This window comes from Solanum stenotomum, chromosome 2, assembly GCF_019186545.1.
Source record: "Solanum stenotomum isolate F172 chromosome 2, ASM1918654v1, whole genome shotgun sequence".
NCBI lineage: Eukaryota > Viridiplantae > Streptophyta > Magnoliopsida > Solanales > Solanaceae > Solanum > Solanum stenotomum.
Window position 1 is genome coordinate 54,590,636 of NC_064283.1, and position 17,433 is coordinate 54,608,068.

The 17,433-nt window shown below is 33.1% G+C and overlaps 1 protein-coding gene across 1 annotated transcript; it reads right to left on the reverse strand.

The window, feature by feature from the left end:
• Nucleotides 1-1,240: 1,240 nt before the first annotated feature.
• Nucleotides 1,241-4,406, reverse strand: LOC125856110 (uncharacterized). Its single transcript, XM_049535678.1, has 2 exons — nt 2,134-4,406; nt 1,241-2,036 (listed from the first exon to the last, which is right to left on the reverse strand). Exons 1-2 carry the CDS (start codon nt 4,404-4,406, stop codon nt 1,241-1,243), a joined length of 3,069 nt encoding a protein of 1,022 aa, XP_049391635.1.
• Nucleotides 4,407-17,433: the final 13,027 nt, after the last annotated feature.

Consider the following 17,433-nt stretch of genomic DNA (forward strand, 5'->3'; position numbering starts at 1 on the left):
TTCTTCTTCACCCACATGTATCCCATTTTTTTCTAGAAAATGATTAAGACTCATTGCTGGTACAAGTGACTTTTTCTTAGCTTTTTTGTAATTTTGTAGCTCCTCAATATCAAGTTGATTTTCTTCTTCACCTTGTGTTCTTTCAGTCATATGGGAAGTGTTAACTTCTTTCCTTGATAAAAGTTGGGTCACAGATTTATGTATAGGTAGTTTACTCCTCTCTTGCATTTGAATTGACTCCTCAAACTGAATTGATCTCTGCATAGGTTGTCTTTCACTTGCATTTGATGTAACAGACATACAATTCTTCCTTTTATAAGGTGGTGCCTGATCAGAATTTTTTCCTTTCATAACTAGATTCTTGCGTTCATTGTCAAGTTTTTCCTTCTTAATTTGAAATTGTTTGCGCAGCTCAGCACTTGATCGAAATTGATAATCAAAACTTACATTCTTTATTGGACTTGAACCGTTGTTAGAATTCAGAACCTTTTTCTTTAAGGCTGCTCCTTGATTCATTCTTCATATAAAAATAATAGTTAGTATAGCAACTAATAAGAATTTAGTGCAGAAAATATAAAAATGCAGTGTAAAGTTTGCAGAAAATATAGAAATATAGTGCAGAAAATTAAAAGGTAGTGCAGCAATGCAGAAATACAGAAATATAGTGCAGAAATGCAGAAATATAGTGCATAAAATATAAAACAATGCAGAAAATACATACTGCAGTGCAAAGTGTGCAGAAAATGTAAAAATACAGAACAGAAAATAAAGAAACATAGTGCAGAAAATTAAAAGATAGTGCAGCGATGCAGAAATATAGTGCAGAAATTCAGAAATATAGTGCAAAAAATATAAGACGCTGCAGAAAATACAAAATTGCAGTGAAAAGTGTGCAGAAAATGTAAAAATGCAAAGCAGAAAATAAAGAAACATAGTGCAGAAAATTAAAAGATAGTGCAGCAATGTAGAAATGCAGAAATATAGTGCAAAAAAGATAAAAACAATGCAGAAATGCAGAAATATAGTGCAAACAAGACAAAATGTTGTATACCTTCAAAGATTTCTCAGACCAAGAAAAGCAATGTATGATAACTTTATTGGAGAATTAGAAAACAAAGTGACAGCTATAAAACGTAAAAACTTAAAAACTTCGTAAAATGAACCATTTTTAACTCCCAATTCCAAAGACTTAAAGCTAACTATGTAAGGCAGAGTTAAATTGTAGAATAAAAGAAAGAACTTATGATGTATCCTCAATATCGAACTCATCCTCATCCTCAGATTCATGTTCAGGTTCAGGTTCTTCAGCAACAAATTCATGTGGATACACCTTAATAACTGTGGCTGGTATATCACTCCTCACTAAGTCAACTTCACCTTTATCTTCAGGTATAGAAGGGCCCATTGAATGGTCATATGGCTCATTTATATAACTTTGGGGGACATCAGATTCGGCTTCATCACTCATACTAAATAAGTCTCTTGGGACTGTTTTCATAACATAATGCTTATCATCATCATATGGATCCTTCACATAAAAACATTGATGAGCTTGAGATGCTAATATAAAAGGCTCTTCCTGAGAGCACCTTCTGTTGAAGTAGACATAAGTAAAGCCATAAATATCCTCTTTAGCCTCATACCATTCACACTTAAATAGGACAACTTTAAAATGGTTATAGTAATCCAACTCAAGGATATCAACTATTTTACCATAATAAGTTAGATTTGCATCAATCGGATTTTTATCCTTAGAGCTTGCAAAACTCGTAGTTAAAGCAACTAATGTAACACCACTATTTTGTGTTTTACGCTTTGCTTCACGTCGCCTTGTATGAAATCTATACCCATTTATAATATACCCTGCATATCTTTTAGCAACTGAATTGGGCCCTCTCGATAACTGTTTTATCAAACCTGACACATCCTCATGCATAACACGAGCTTCAAACCATTGAGAGAAGCTTTGACTATGATTTTTTGCCTTACTCCATTTAGATCCTTTTCCCTGATTACTAACCTCAAGTTCATGCTCTCTACAGAACAAATATTGTTATTTGTTAGCAATCAGATGAGTAAAATAATTTAAGAAGTATATACAATAAATGATATAATACTAGTGAATCAATTTACCTAATATATTCTAGAACTTCATCACAATTGTTCAGTATATATCCATGTGCTTGATGTCGTGACTTGTTATCAAGAAAGGTTGGCTCGCCCTTTTTTCCACCTAATGGACAACCTCTATTAGGAAACAAGTTAGAAGTTTGCACATCTGGTGATCCACACTCATCATCATTTCGGGGTCTTCTGTTAAATTTAGTTTGTACATCCTCATGAAAATATCTAGAGCATGAATTCAAACAGTCTGTAACCCGACGTGCCTCTGCAATACATCCTTCTGGATGCCTTCTGTTACGAACATATGACTTAAAAGTGCCCATTTCTCTTTCAGGAGAATACATCCATCGAAGTTGTACAGGACCTCCTAATCTTACCTCATTCGCCAAATGAACAGACAAATGAATCATTATATCAAAAAAGCTAGGGGGGAAAATTCTCTCCAACTGACACAATGTTTCTTTAATTTCTAGTTCTAAACGATCCAGCTCTTCCAATGTAATAACTTTTTGACATAAACGACGGAAGAAGGAACTTAAACGAATCAAAGGAATAGCAACATGATCACGAAATATGCTTTTAATAGGTATAGGCAGCAGGTAATGTAACATGAAATGTGCATCATGAGTCTTATAATTAGATATTTTTCTTTCAGCTAGCTTCACACATCCAGAAATATTAGAAGCACTACCGTCAGGCAGCTTTGCCTTTTTGAGAACACCACAAAAAATAGACTTTTCTCCCTTAGACATTGAAAAGCACGCTGTTGGAAGCTTTACTTTCCTACCATCCTTTGTATCTTTTGGTTGAAGGCTCTTCCTAATGCCCATCTCTTTGAGGTCATAACGAGCATTTGGATGATCCTTCGTCTTGCCAGAAATATCCAAAAGTGTTCCAATTATACTATCGACTATATTCTTCTCTATGTGCATTACATCAAGGTTATGACGCAATAAATTGTGTTGCCAGTATGGCAATTCAAAAAAGATTGATCGTTTCTTCCATGGGCCATTATTTGATTTCTTTTGCACTTTTCCAAATACATTTTCAACATTCTGTAGGCTATTAAGCAGATCTGTTCCCTGCAATAAAGGAGGAGGAGACCTGAATTCTGTCTTTCCATTAAAAGACTTTTTGTCAGATCTCCACGGATGATCCATAGGTAGAAAAACACGGTGGCTCATATAACAAATTTTTCGACTATGTTTTAGATAGAATGAGTTAGTGCCATAATTACAACAAGGGCAAGCCAACTTTCCTTTTGTACTCCAACTAGACAACATTGCATATGCAGGAAAGTCATTAATTGTCCACAAAAGAGCTGCTCGCATTTGAAAAGTTTGATTTCTTGAAGCATCATATGTTTCTACCCCGAACTCCCACAACTCCTTCAAGTCTTCTATTAATGGTTGTAGATAAATGTCAATATCATTTCCAGGTGATCGCGGTCCAGGTATAAGCAAAGAAAGCATAAGGTATTCTGATTTCATGCACATCCATGGAGGTAAATTATACACCATTGACATAACTGGCCATGTGCTGTTAGATATGCTCATGGTTCGAAATGGATTGAATCCATCACTTGCTAAGCCAAGTCTCAAATTACGAGAGTCTTTTGCAAATTCTTGATGCATGTTATCAAATTCTTTCCATGCTTGTCCATCAGCAGGATGCCTTAACTTTCCATCTTTAGAACGTTGCTCATCATGCCATCTTAATGATTTTGCTGTTTTTGAGCTCATAAATAGCCTTTTGAGTCTAGGAATCAACGGAAAGTGTAAAATTTTAATAGGAACACGATGAGGTTTCTTAGAAGACTCAAGCTCACTATCTAATTCAGGATGTTCAACAAATCGAGAAGCTCCACAAACATGGCAATACTCATCATCTTTATGGTCACCTCTAAATAACATACAATCATTAGGACAAGCATCAATCTTTTTATAGTCAAGACCTAAATCCCTTACCACGGCCTTGGCTTTATTATAAGATTCAGGAATGTTCAACTCAGGAATCGCTTCTTTCAATAACTCCAAGAGAGAAGTAAAAGAAGCATTGCTCCATCCATGGAGACACTTCAACAAGTATAAACGAATTGTGAATGATAATTTAGAGAAACCTTTACAACCTGGATATATTTCTTGGCTTGCCTCATCAACTAAATTATAAAATTTTTGGGCGTCTTCATTTGGGCCTTCATAAGCTCCTTCATCTTGTGCAATATCTCTAAAGGTATCATTCAACAATCCATCAATATCATCATATGAGTGAGCTTCATCCATGTTAGTATCAACATTTTTCGGTATTTCCCATTCCCCATGATTGATCCATCTTGTATAGCCTTGAACAAAGCCATAGCATATTAAATGATCATATATAACGTTCCTTCGATACCAATGGATATTACAACACTTTGAACATGGGAATTGAATTTGTTCTCCTTGAGGATATCCAACAGAGTAAGCAAAGTCCAAAAAAGATTGAACACCATCAATAAACTCTTTACTATACCTTGGATAATCCATCCAACACTTAGATAAATTATTTGAGATCCTAATTATTAAAAGCTGATGTAAAATCTCCAAGATATACATTAATTTATGCATTAACAATATAAATAGATCCTAAAATTGAAACTGATTCTTCAACATTATATATAGTATAAAAATAGAACAATAAGAAAATAAAGAGGATAAGAAGTTCTTACCCAGCCATGACAATTACGTTAAGTCAAAATTCAAGTTCAAGTCCACTAAATCTTCTCACGTGTAGGATAATTTTCTAGGAGAAAAAATAAATTGAAATTAGTATTATTCAAAATCAATATGCTACCAAGCTCACATGATAAATATGCTACCAAACTCACAGAGAAAATCCTAACAAAATCACAAAAAACTATTAACATTGCACCATATGCTACCAAGCTCACAGAAAATTATTTTTTATAAGTAGCAAGCTCACCACCAAAGACAAATAATCTTTTCTGCTAAAGCAAAAACTGAAAAAATCTAAACATCAAGATATATATAATAACAAGTACAAACCTGTAGAAAATACTTACAAAAATTAACATTGAGGAAAAATACAAGAACTCCTAAGTAGTAAAGCAGATGAGAAATCACAATGAAAACACAGAAACTCTAAAACCCAGTTGACAAACTAACATAATATTAGTTGTAACCCAAAAGAAATCCCTAAAAAATTAAAACCCGTAGCACAAATTCTATTCACACTATAACCCGAAGCACAAATTCTGTTCACACTAACAAAAGCTCACAAATTAAAACAATATGATGAAGGATATTTAAGATTACCAAGTGTAATAATGAAACCCGTAAGTAGGCGTTGATTTATGATGAAATCTCAAAGTTTTTCAAAACCCTACCTCGAAGATGAGCGCTTGTGGAAGATTCAACAGATTTGCCTCACTATAGTTTTGAAGAAAGTAACAAACTCTTTTCTAATCGATGAATGGCAAAAACAATTCCCATATTTGATTCTGAAATTTTTTAGGGATGAGAGTGACTCTTCACTCTCTGAATGATGAATGACAAAGAGGACCCCGCTAATTTTTCTTAAAACCCAAATATATGGAGGGAATGATAAATTTAGCTGAAAATTTAAGTGAATATTTAAGGCACAATTATAAAGTGTTGTCATTATAATTAAAAATTAATAACACTTAAAAAGCGTAGCAAAATATATAATAAAGTGTTGCCAATTATTTTATGATTGGGCAACACTTATAAGTGTAACCCATATTGTCTAAGGGCACGTTTTTTAGGCATGGTCTATTATTTTGTAGCCAAAAGGTCTGATCAAAAGTAAAGCCTCAAAAGTGTGCCCTTAAATATTTTTTGCAACGTTTTTGAAGTGTGGTCTAAAATAAGTGTTGCCATAGGCCAAATTTGTTGTAGTGTGACATAGAAGTATTCCATTCAAAAAGTCTTTCTTGTCTTGGAGACTCACTCTTTAATAATGTTATATGTCGGTTTGGAAATGGAAGCCCTCTTGACAGCTTATGTTGTACTATACCTATTCCAGAAACTACCAATATATTTATCCTAAATAATTAACATGATTATAATTAATTATGTTGATCTTTATAGGCTGATAAAATGGATGATAAACCAGAAGACAAGGGGAAGAAGAAGTCACATATGGAAACATCTTCAATGTTGTCAAAGCATAAGTCAAAGCAGGTCTTCCGACAAAGAGGTAAAGGGCCGAAGTGCAAACTGGATCAGCTTGAATGATTGGGCCACTCAGATTGAATGATTGGGCCACACAATTAGCCCAACACAAAATCACCCATCCGGATTAAAATGTACAACTGTAAATAAAAGAAGCTTCTAGCATAGATTTAGAATATTCTTTCCGTTAGTTTGTTACATGCACAACCAATAGGAAATGAACAAATATTGTATAGGTTTTATTTTTTCTTTATTCACAGACTTGTATATATCTGGGTGTGGATTGTAGAAGAAAAACAAGAAGAAAAATTTCCCAAATCAGTCTCATTTCTAACATGGTATCAGAGCATTGATCAAAATTCAATCAACAATTTTTCTTGTTTTCAATCTTCATCTAATCTTCCATGGTTGATACAACATCAAACGTTGAGAGCTCTACTGGAAATACAATCGGCTCTAGCAGCACTCCAACGATGGATTCAAATCATCCATACTACTTGCATTCATCTGATGCACCTGGAATGACAATTGTCAGCACTCATTTTGATGGTAGAGGCTATCAGGGTTGGAAGAGGTCTGTCCTTATTGCTCTTTCAGTTAAGAACAAGTTGGGATTCATAACTGGTCTTCATTCTGTTCCTGTATCTGATTCTCCAGATCTGCAACCTTGGAGTAGATGCAATGACATGGTGACCTCTTGGTTGCTCAATTCACTTTCAAAGGAGATCGCGGACAGTGTTATTTATTCAAGGACTGCTAAGGATCTATGGACTAGCTTAGAGCATAGATTTTGTCAATCTAATGGTGCCAAGCGTTATCACCTGCAAAAGGAACTCAACAGGTTAGTTCAAGGGAATACTAACATTGCAGGATACTTCACTAAACTTAAGAAATTATGGGATGAGTTGGACTCTTTCAACTCCAACATTAGGTGCACTTGTGTGTGCAATTATGAAGGAAAACAAAAACTGCAGAAGTCTATGGATGATGAGAGACTGGTTGAGTTTCTCATGGGATTAAATGACACTTATATTCAGGCTAGAGGAAACATTTTGATGATGAGCCCCCTGCCCGACATTAATCTTGCTTATTCTCTCATTTTGCAAGATGAGAATCAGAGGGAAAGTTATATGAGCCCATTCATACCCTCTGATTCCTCTTCATCTTCCTTCATGGCGGGGAATATCAACCAATACAAAGGTAAACAACCCCAGAGGTTTCAAAACTCATCACAACGAATTAGAGGAATTGTTCCCAGATCAAACAAATTTCAACAATTACAAGGTAGTTTTCCCAGATCTAACAACTTTCAGCAATCACAAAAGGGACCAAGGCAACTTCAAAAATTTAAAGGGAAGAAACCAAAGTATGATCCTAATGTTATTTGTACACATTGTGGGAAGACTAGTCATGTGGTTGATAACTGCTATCGGTTGATTGGGTTTCCTGAGGATTTTCAATTCACACATGACAAAGGACAGCAAGGTCAAATAAGGGGAAATGGAGCAGTGATCTTGGATGAAGCAGAGGATGACAATTATGCTGACACCGAAAATATTAATCAACATTTCAACAAAGGACATGTTAACTTTCTTATGCATACATTCAAGCAGATGAAAGTGGCAGATACACCAAGAAACACAACCAATCCTGACATCAATGCTAATGCAGTAGCTGGTACAATGTTGAAATATTTTGGATCCTGTTTTTCTGTTTTCAATTCTAACACTTGGATAATAGATTCAGGTGCTTCATAACATATGTGCTTCAATCCTAATTCTTTCAGGTCTATGTCTCCTCTTACAGTTCCCTGAGTATTAGTCTCCCTAATTCTCAATGAATTCTGGTCACACATATAGGGACTGTGTCAATATTCTCTTATCTAACATTGCATAATGTTTTGTATGTCCCTAGTTTCAAGTATAATTTCCTATCAGTACACAAAGTGTGTACTCAATTCAATTTTTCAGTGTTTTTCACCTCTCATCGTTGTTTGATGCAGGTCCCTTCAGATTGAATGATTGGGCCACACAATTAGCCCAACACAAAATAACCCATCCGGATTAAAATGTACAGCTGTAAATAAAAGAAGCTTCTAACATAGATTTAGAATATTCTATCTATTAGTTTGTTACATGCACAGTTTTCCAATTTGTCTTCTATTTCATTACCAGAATCTGTTTCTTTTCCTGTTTGTTCTAATACACTTTCAGATGTAAGATTATGGCACATGAGACTTGGGCATTTGCCATTATCATCAATGAAAAAAATCAGTTTCATTTCTATTCCTCCTACTATTGATTGTTTTTGTAATATTTGTCCCCAAGCTAGACAATCTAGACTTCCATTTCCTATCAGTCAAATTTCCACCAATTCTAAGTTTGAGCTGATTCATGTTGATACTTGGGGACCATACAAGGTTCCTACTTATAATCATTATAAGTATTTTCTCACTATTGTTGATGATTTTACTAGAGGTACTTGGACTTTTTTGCTGGCTACTAAAAGTAATGCCCTTACTGTTTTACAGTCATTCACACTCATGGTTGCTAGACAATTTGATGCCAAGATAAAATGGTCAGATCAAACAATGCTATGGAATTAGGAAATAGTGAATCAGGTTCACAATTGTTTGCCTCTCAAGGGATAATTCATCAAACCTCTTGCGTGGCTACCCCATAACAAAATGGAGTCGTCGAAAGAAAACATAGGCATTTACTTGAGATAGCCAGAGCCCTTCTTTTTCAATCCAAAGTACCTACTTTTTGGGGTGAATGTATTTTGACAGCCACTTACTTGATCAATAGGTTGCCTTCTAAAGTTCTTGGAGGCAAGACACCTTATGAGCTCATCTTTAACAAACCGCCTGTCTACAAGTTCTTGAAGAAGTCACATATGGAAATATCTTCAATGTTGTCAAAGCATAAGTCAAAGCAGGTCATCCGACAAAGAGGTAAAGGGCCGAAGTGCAAACTAGATCAGCTTGAATGATTGGGCCACTCAGATTGAATGATTGGGCCACACAATTAGCCCAACACAAAATCACCCATCCGGATTAAAATGTACAACTGTAAATAAAAGAAGCTTCTAGCATAGATTTAGAATATTCTTTTGGTTAGTTTGTTACATGCACAACCAATAGGAAATGAACAAATATTGTATAGGTTTTATTTTTTCTTTATTCACAGACTTGTATATATTTGGGTGTGGATTGTAGAAGAAAAACAAGAACAAAAATTTCCCAAATCAGTCTCATTTCTAACATAGGCATGGAGGTTGTGGAAAGATGGTAGAGCAATGGAAATTGTTGATCCAACTCTTATTGGTGACTCAAATTCAATGTCGAAAATCATGAGATGTATACATATTGGACTGTTATGTGTTCAAATTGATTTGGATGGAAGACCTACAACTACTTTGTTATCTCATATTCTCAGTACTGATTCTGCTATTCTACCAGAGCCAAATCAACCAGTGTCTTTTAAGGATTATTGTAGATTAGGAAATATCGATCAACTCACAAGTAATTCCATTCCGTCATCTAGTTTTGAGGAATTAATTACGGAAATCTACCCAAGATAGTTTTGTATACCAATGGTCACCACATACATATAGACTTAATTAGATTGTCACAAAAAGTATTTCCTGTAGTTATAAAAAAATATACTTTTCGATGTGTTTTATTTAGTAATTCTTTTGCAGGTTCACTTCCTCTTCATTGATAGTGAAGTGAGCCTGCAAAACATTTTTGGAAATCCTTTGGACAACCTTTGGAAGTCGTATTTAGAAGTAAGTTAATGTCTTCCTCCATGACTGGTGGCAGACACCTGGACAGAATGCAATACACAGATTCAACCAATTCGAATATTGGCTGGGTGGAAGACGATATTCTCTTGTAGATATGGCAAAAACAAATATTCTATCTTAGAGGAATGGAGCAACAAATAAGTTAGAACAACAAAGATGCTATGGACAAAACTTCCCAACTTCAGAAAATGGATCTTTACTACAATGAACTATGTCAAATGGTAGAAACGTTGAGCCCAAGTATTAATCGCAAAATTGTGGTGTGGAACAGACCATAGCAGAGGATAATTAAACTTAACACAGATGAACGTTTTATGACAGAAAGGCTGGAATAGGAAGCATGGCCAGGGACAACACTTGAGAGTTCATCTTTGCATTTGCTATTCTCATTCAGTGTTCATATTGTTAGGAGGCATGGCCAGGGACGACACTTACGTTTGCTAAGGACAAAACGTCATAATTTTTGCTAAGGATAATATATTTTATTTATGTTAAACGATTGTTACAAAAAGTCATACTTCTCCATAGTACCTGATTTGAAGGGTCATTAACATAATCGTCATTATAAAGGAATGCGGTGAAATATAACATAATATGGTAGAAATTGCATTATTAGCACAACCATATTTAGACAAAATACAGTTACGATATTGACTTCTCGAAAAATGCATTGCGTGCATCAGGCAACCTTCCAGGATCATCGATCAATCATGACTTGCATAAGGCAGTTGTGATTTGTCAATTGACATGAATTGAGATTTTGGTCGACATAGGCATGTTATTTTCTTTGGTTTTGAAATGACTACTCAGAGTTAAATGGGCCAACATGTAGTCCATATATAGTTCGAAATGTAGACAAAATGGTTCTTGCTAACCACGGCGGACTTAGTGTGTTGATTACAGGTTCAATTGTACTCAGTAATTTTAGTTTAAATTTTAAATTTGTAATATTCATTAAATATCTATAAACTATTAATTTAGAACCAATTAACATGAAGAATTAAAATTCCAAACACGTAAAAACTTCTCTGTTGCTACCAATCCAATAATATTGCAAAATATAGAAACGTCTAGGGGATGGCTATAAGTATTAACTAACACATCATTAAAGCTAGCCTAACGCGTAGCACATCACTCACCACTTTCATACATCTTTGGGGGTGATATTTAGCTTAGGGATGAACAAAATCATTACAAAATTATATTTAAAAAAAGAATAATATATAAATGTGACATTAAACTTGGCCTCGTTCGATATTTATGTCCTCCGACGTTGGGTGTGCATAAGTAGACACTTAAAACTTGTAAAAAGTTGAACAGTAGACACAATGTGGCATAATACACGTGAGACACCCGTAAGACACAAATTGTCATGTATGCCATGTAGGATGAAGTTTCTTTAAAGACTACGACATAAATGGACACCTTTGGTATCTAGAGTCTGGACCAGCCAGAACAATCTCTAAATTTATCCTTGGACGAACACAACTTGTTCACACGATGGAAAACTGGTGATTACAAAATTTTAACTTTTTACTATGAAAGTTTGCCCATAGAGTAATTAAACAGACATAAAAGTTCAGGATCACTCATTTTTAATTGAAGTCATCGAGTATAAGTGTTTTGATGGAAAATCCACCCTAGACTTTATCTCCTTTTTTAGTTTTTATTTTTTAATGTAAGAAACTATTACTAACACTTACTACTAAAAAACTTAAATTATTTCTTATTTGGCATTAATAGAGCATATTAATATTATTATTATTATTATTACTATTATTAGTATTATTATTATTATTATTATTATTATTATTATTATTATAACACAAGAAAGAAATGGGATTTCACAAGTTAACTTTCCAGCATGAAATGAGTCAATTTTCCACTTTGGTCCAACTCAATTTTTGAGAGGCCTTGACCAACACTTAATTATGTAAATGTATTTGTGGAAGTTTTTAATGGAGTACATATATAATAAATAAGTTTAAAAAACTATAGTTACAGTCATCAAAGCATTCACAAATAATTGGTATTGGCTACTTGGCTTAGTGAATTAACCAAATGGATAATTTACAATCATTAGAAAACAACTCCACCTAAAATATATGTACTACACATAAGAAAAAACAATCATTTGGCATGTTTTAAATTTAAATAAGAAATAATCATTACTAATGGAACTTGAGGATCATAATAGCCCTTTAGGGTCAAAAAAAGGCCATCATTATTTATAATAATAATCAAAAGTTTGTGGAAAACCAGTAGTTTCGTCATTCAGATGATATATAGATGATGTAGGGATTTTAATTCAATAAAACGTTAATAAAAAATACTCCCTTTTAATAGTTACATGTTATAAATTTATATTCTGTATAATTTGTGTATTTCATTAGATATAGAGTATATGTCAAGTGATAATTACAAACGATTACATTATACATCGAGTATATATATATATGTCCAGTGATAATTAGAAACGATTATATTATACATCGAATATATATATGTCGAGTGACAGCTACAAATGATTATATTATACATCGAGTACATGTCAAGTGATAGCTAAAAATGATTGTAATACCTAGAATATATGTCAAGTGATAGTTACAAATGATTACATTATACATCGAGTGTATGTCAAATGACAGCTACAAATGGTTACGGCTAGGCAAGTGAATTTTCTTAATTGCCTGTTAAAAAATGTTATGATACCTTGAATATATAGAAAGTTGTATACATACTAATCAAATGTGAAAATTTTGATGGAGAGAACACTTTTAAAAAAAATCATAGTTAATTATGTTGCATTATAACTTAATTATGGGTTATCCACTAAAGAAATTGTATTGGCTTCACTATTGTGATAAAAGTACAATTTAAGTGGTGCTTTAGACTGTGAATTGTGATATACAATTCAAAAAAAAAGAAGTAGTAAGTTATTTAAAAGTTGGTAAAGTTGGGCAAATAGTTATTACTGAAATAATATTTAAAAGTAATTCCGTGGTTAAAATGTTAATTTACATTCTAAAGGGGCAATATTCGATATTATTAAACCCTTCTCTTTAGTCTTTTCTCATATTCTGAATATATATATATCTCGACCCTCAAAAAAGAATTTTAAAAAAGATGATTATAAGATAATAATTTTGTTTAATTTTCAGAGCTACGTGAGTGGAAAAGTTCTTTAAAAATAAGAGAATAAAGTTTAAAATTTGAGTGAAGAATAACCACATATTCTTTATTTGTATTGGTTGTTGGAGGCAATGCTAATCTTTTACAGTTGTTTACCCAAAAAAAACCCCACATATTCTAACATGTTAATACTGGCTAATTAATTTAAACATGTACGACTCTTAATTAGAAATTGATATTTTAAACCTGTGCGAAATTGGATTTTAAAAGGAAAAAATTACGCAATAGTGTATAGTGTAAACATATACTATGTATTTACCGAAATAACAAAACTTTGAAAATAGTATACTAATATATAGGAAAAGTTTGTATTTTATCGGTTTCTCTTGATTGTTTTGTTCACTTGATCAATTCACCCTATATAAACGTAACAATTGTTCGCTGAAGAATAATGGGCATCAACAGGGCATTATTGATTGGAATTATTGATCGTGGTTGATATGATGAAGAATAGAACCTCTCAAAACCTCAAACTAAAGAGTATCGGGTATGAGACTCCTGATTGAATAGGGAATGCTTTTTTTGTTTCACTCGCTGCTATAGAGAAGCACCACATGTTGCTAAATTAGCTACAATGAGGAATGGACCCATTTTATACAACCGCCTAGATCAATTACACAGTAGGGTTAAAGGAGTTTATTTGCTTGACAAGATGCAATTACTGTAGCATAAGGATAAATACGACAACCACAATTTTTTTGTAAGCTAGTTAAAGGAGTATATTTGCTAGACAAGATGCAATTGTTGTCTTCTGTATTCAGATTAGCAAACTAGAAATAATAAAAGATGAAAGAAAAACACAAAAAACTATCCGAGTCCACAGAACTCACTGTGTGTCCTTAAGAAATTTAATCCCCTCAAGTACCCGAGGTTGCAGATTAATTAACTTCTCTCAAGATAAAACGGATTAACCATTAAAGAAGTAGTGGTACCTCAAACTTCGATAATTTCAACGAACTCAAAATGACAGCAACGAATCACACACACAGACACGATCGATCGATTTTGTTTTGTAAGAAATGTATGCAAAAGAAGGGAAGAATTCGATGCAGAAAAATGAGAGAAAACCTCTCTATTTATAGCCAACAAAGGGTAAATGTTACAACCTTTTGGAAAGAAGACAACCTTTCAGAAAGGTCACAACACTTTGAAAAAGGCATACCCTTTCAAACGGCCACAACCCTCTAGAAAGGACACAACCTTTCATAAAGGTCACAACCCTTCGACATACTCACAACTCTTCAGGAGAGTCACAACCCTTCATTTCCTGTTCACACCTTTAAAACCCAACAATCCCCCACATGAATAGGGAATGGCTATTGTTAAAACATATGCATGAAAAACTGTGTGATTCGTAATTAAGGATTGATTGCCTCTGGATAAGTGGGTTTCCCTTTGAACTTTCCATAGTGAACATATATCGGATATACTCGGTCAATCGGTAGATTTGATATCTTTGAACCGTTGAGGTTTTGCGTATACCTAGACAACATAAGTCACACAATCAACCCTTGAACTATTTTTGGTTCTCATTGTTTTGTTCGTTTCAACCATGAACACATCTCGGTTTAGAAGTGCGTAGAGAACTGGCCTTACCGGATTCTCTTTGAAGCGGCTTACACTTTACACTTACATAGGTGATTTCTAAATGTGTTATCCCTTAGATACATCATTTGATATACCCTGTATCAAACTTAGAAATCATTGAAAAGTCTTAATGCCTTTGTCCTTGTTACTGAACATTGTCTTATCATGAGAATGGACCATAAAAAATATTTTGACAATGTTGAACTGTCATCAATGACTTTGTTTGATCTCTTTGAACCTAGATCTTGGGATCTCCAGGCTTCTAGGGAGTTACCGCCACAATGACTTGTTTTCGGCCATAGTCCCATTCCATTTGATAATCTATCAACTCCTTCTCTAGTTAGGCCTTTTATAAGTGGATCCGACACATTATCCTTTGACTTTACATAGTCAATTATGATAATTCCACTAGAGAGTAGTTCTCTAACGATATTATGTCTACGTCATATATGACGAGACTTTCTGTTATACATCATGCTCCATGCCCTACCTATTACAAATTAACTCTCATAGTGTATGCATACTGGAGCTAAAAGGTTTGGGCCAAAAATCTTTCAAGAAATTTTGGAGTCATTCAACTTCTTTACCTGCTTATCTAGAGTGATAAACTCAGATTTCATAGTAGAGCGAGAGATACATCTCTGTTTGGATGATTTCCAAAAGACTACTCCTCCACCAAGAGTAAATACATATCCACACGTGGATTTTACTTCATTTGACATGCACTACTAAAAAACTGCTAAAAAACGACGGAAGAAAAAGCGACGGACAGCGTCGCTTCTAAAAAGCGACGGACTAACAGATGCCGTCCGTCGCTTTTTAATTAAAATAATAATTTTTAAAATTATTTTACAAAAAGCGACGGACTGCATCTTTTAGTCCGTCGCTTTTTATTAAAAATAATTATTTACAAATTAAACAATAACCATGCTGTCCGTCGTTTAAATTTATTTTATTTTATTTATTAATTTTTAAAAAAAGCGACGGACGGCATCTCTTAGTCCGTCGCTTTTTGGTCAAAATATCTAGTCAAACATTTTTAAAAAGCGACGGACAGCGTCTCTTAGTCCGTCGCTTTTTAATTAATTTTTTTTAAATTTTTGTTAAAAGCGATGGACGGAATCTCTTAGTCCGTCGCGTTTTTTTCGGGTATTTTTTGCTAATTAATTATTTTATATAGATAGTGACGGAGTCCGTCGGTTTTTATTAAAAATAATTATTTATTATTTTAAAAAAAGTCACGCCGTCCGTCGCTTTTTATTAATTTTAATTGTTTAATTATTTTTTAAATTAGCGACGGACAACATCTTTATGTCCGTCACTTCTTGGTCAAAATATCTGGCAAAGCGACAGACAATGTCTCTTAGTCTATCGCTTTTTGGTCAAAATGTTGGCCAAACATTTTTTTAAAAAAAGCGACGGACATAGAGACGTTGTCCGTCGCTTTTTTAAAAATATATGCACTAGCAGACGCGATTTTCTCCATTTCTCCATAAAAAAATAACAAAATTGAGAAATATTTTGATTTAATTTTATTTAAATTGTCTTCCGGATAATGGTTTTGTGTAAAATAAAAAACAAAAAAAATTATAATACCGACTTTCAGATGTCGGTAAAATTAAATTGTATGTAATAAATTAATATTTTCAATTAACTTTAAATAAATCGTTCTCCGAATGACGATTTTATATAAGTTAAAAATTAATTTAGTATAAAATACCGACCTCCCGATGTCAATATTATTTAATTAACATGATTAATTTTTATTTATCTTAAAATTTAATGTGATACCGACCTCATGAGGTCGGTATTTTTTATTATATCTAATTACTTTTAATAAAAGCGACATCCGGAGGTCGGTATGTTTAAAATATTTCTATTAATCATAATTTTGCTATTAATGTGCATAATATTAAATTTTCATTTTACACCTATGATTAATTGTTCAAAAAGTGTAACAATTTTGTATACTTTTACAAATAAAATGTTAGAATTCGTGAAATAAATAAAAAAATATCTATAATCCATATTTAGAGTATGAAACTACGTTGATATGAATTAGGAGATAATTATACTTATATTTATAGAGTAATGTACAAATCCTATCAGTCCGTCGTCTAATCATAAACTTAATATCTCATGTCATGATGTAGTAGAGGTGAAGAGCTAACATATAATTCATTCCAGTATGAAATGCGAGATAGTATTATTATATACGTTCGATCTTGAATGGATGTCAAGTGTAGTGATCACCTCCTAATTATGATGACATGTAAAGGATACTTCATCGGAGTATGAAATACGTTGATTAATTATATATTTATATTCCTCGAGTAGTTTAACAAATAAATTTAGATATGAAATACATTATCAATTAAAGAAATATCGATGATCAATTAAAGGAGATTTATATATTAAACTTGATATTGATAAACTTTTGTTGATCAATAAAATTAAATTTATATAATTAGAAGGTATATAATTTAGATTTATAAAATTAACTTGATCGATATATATATATATATATATA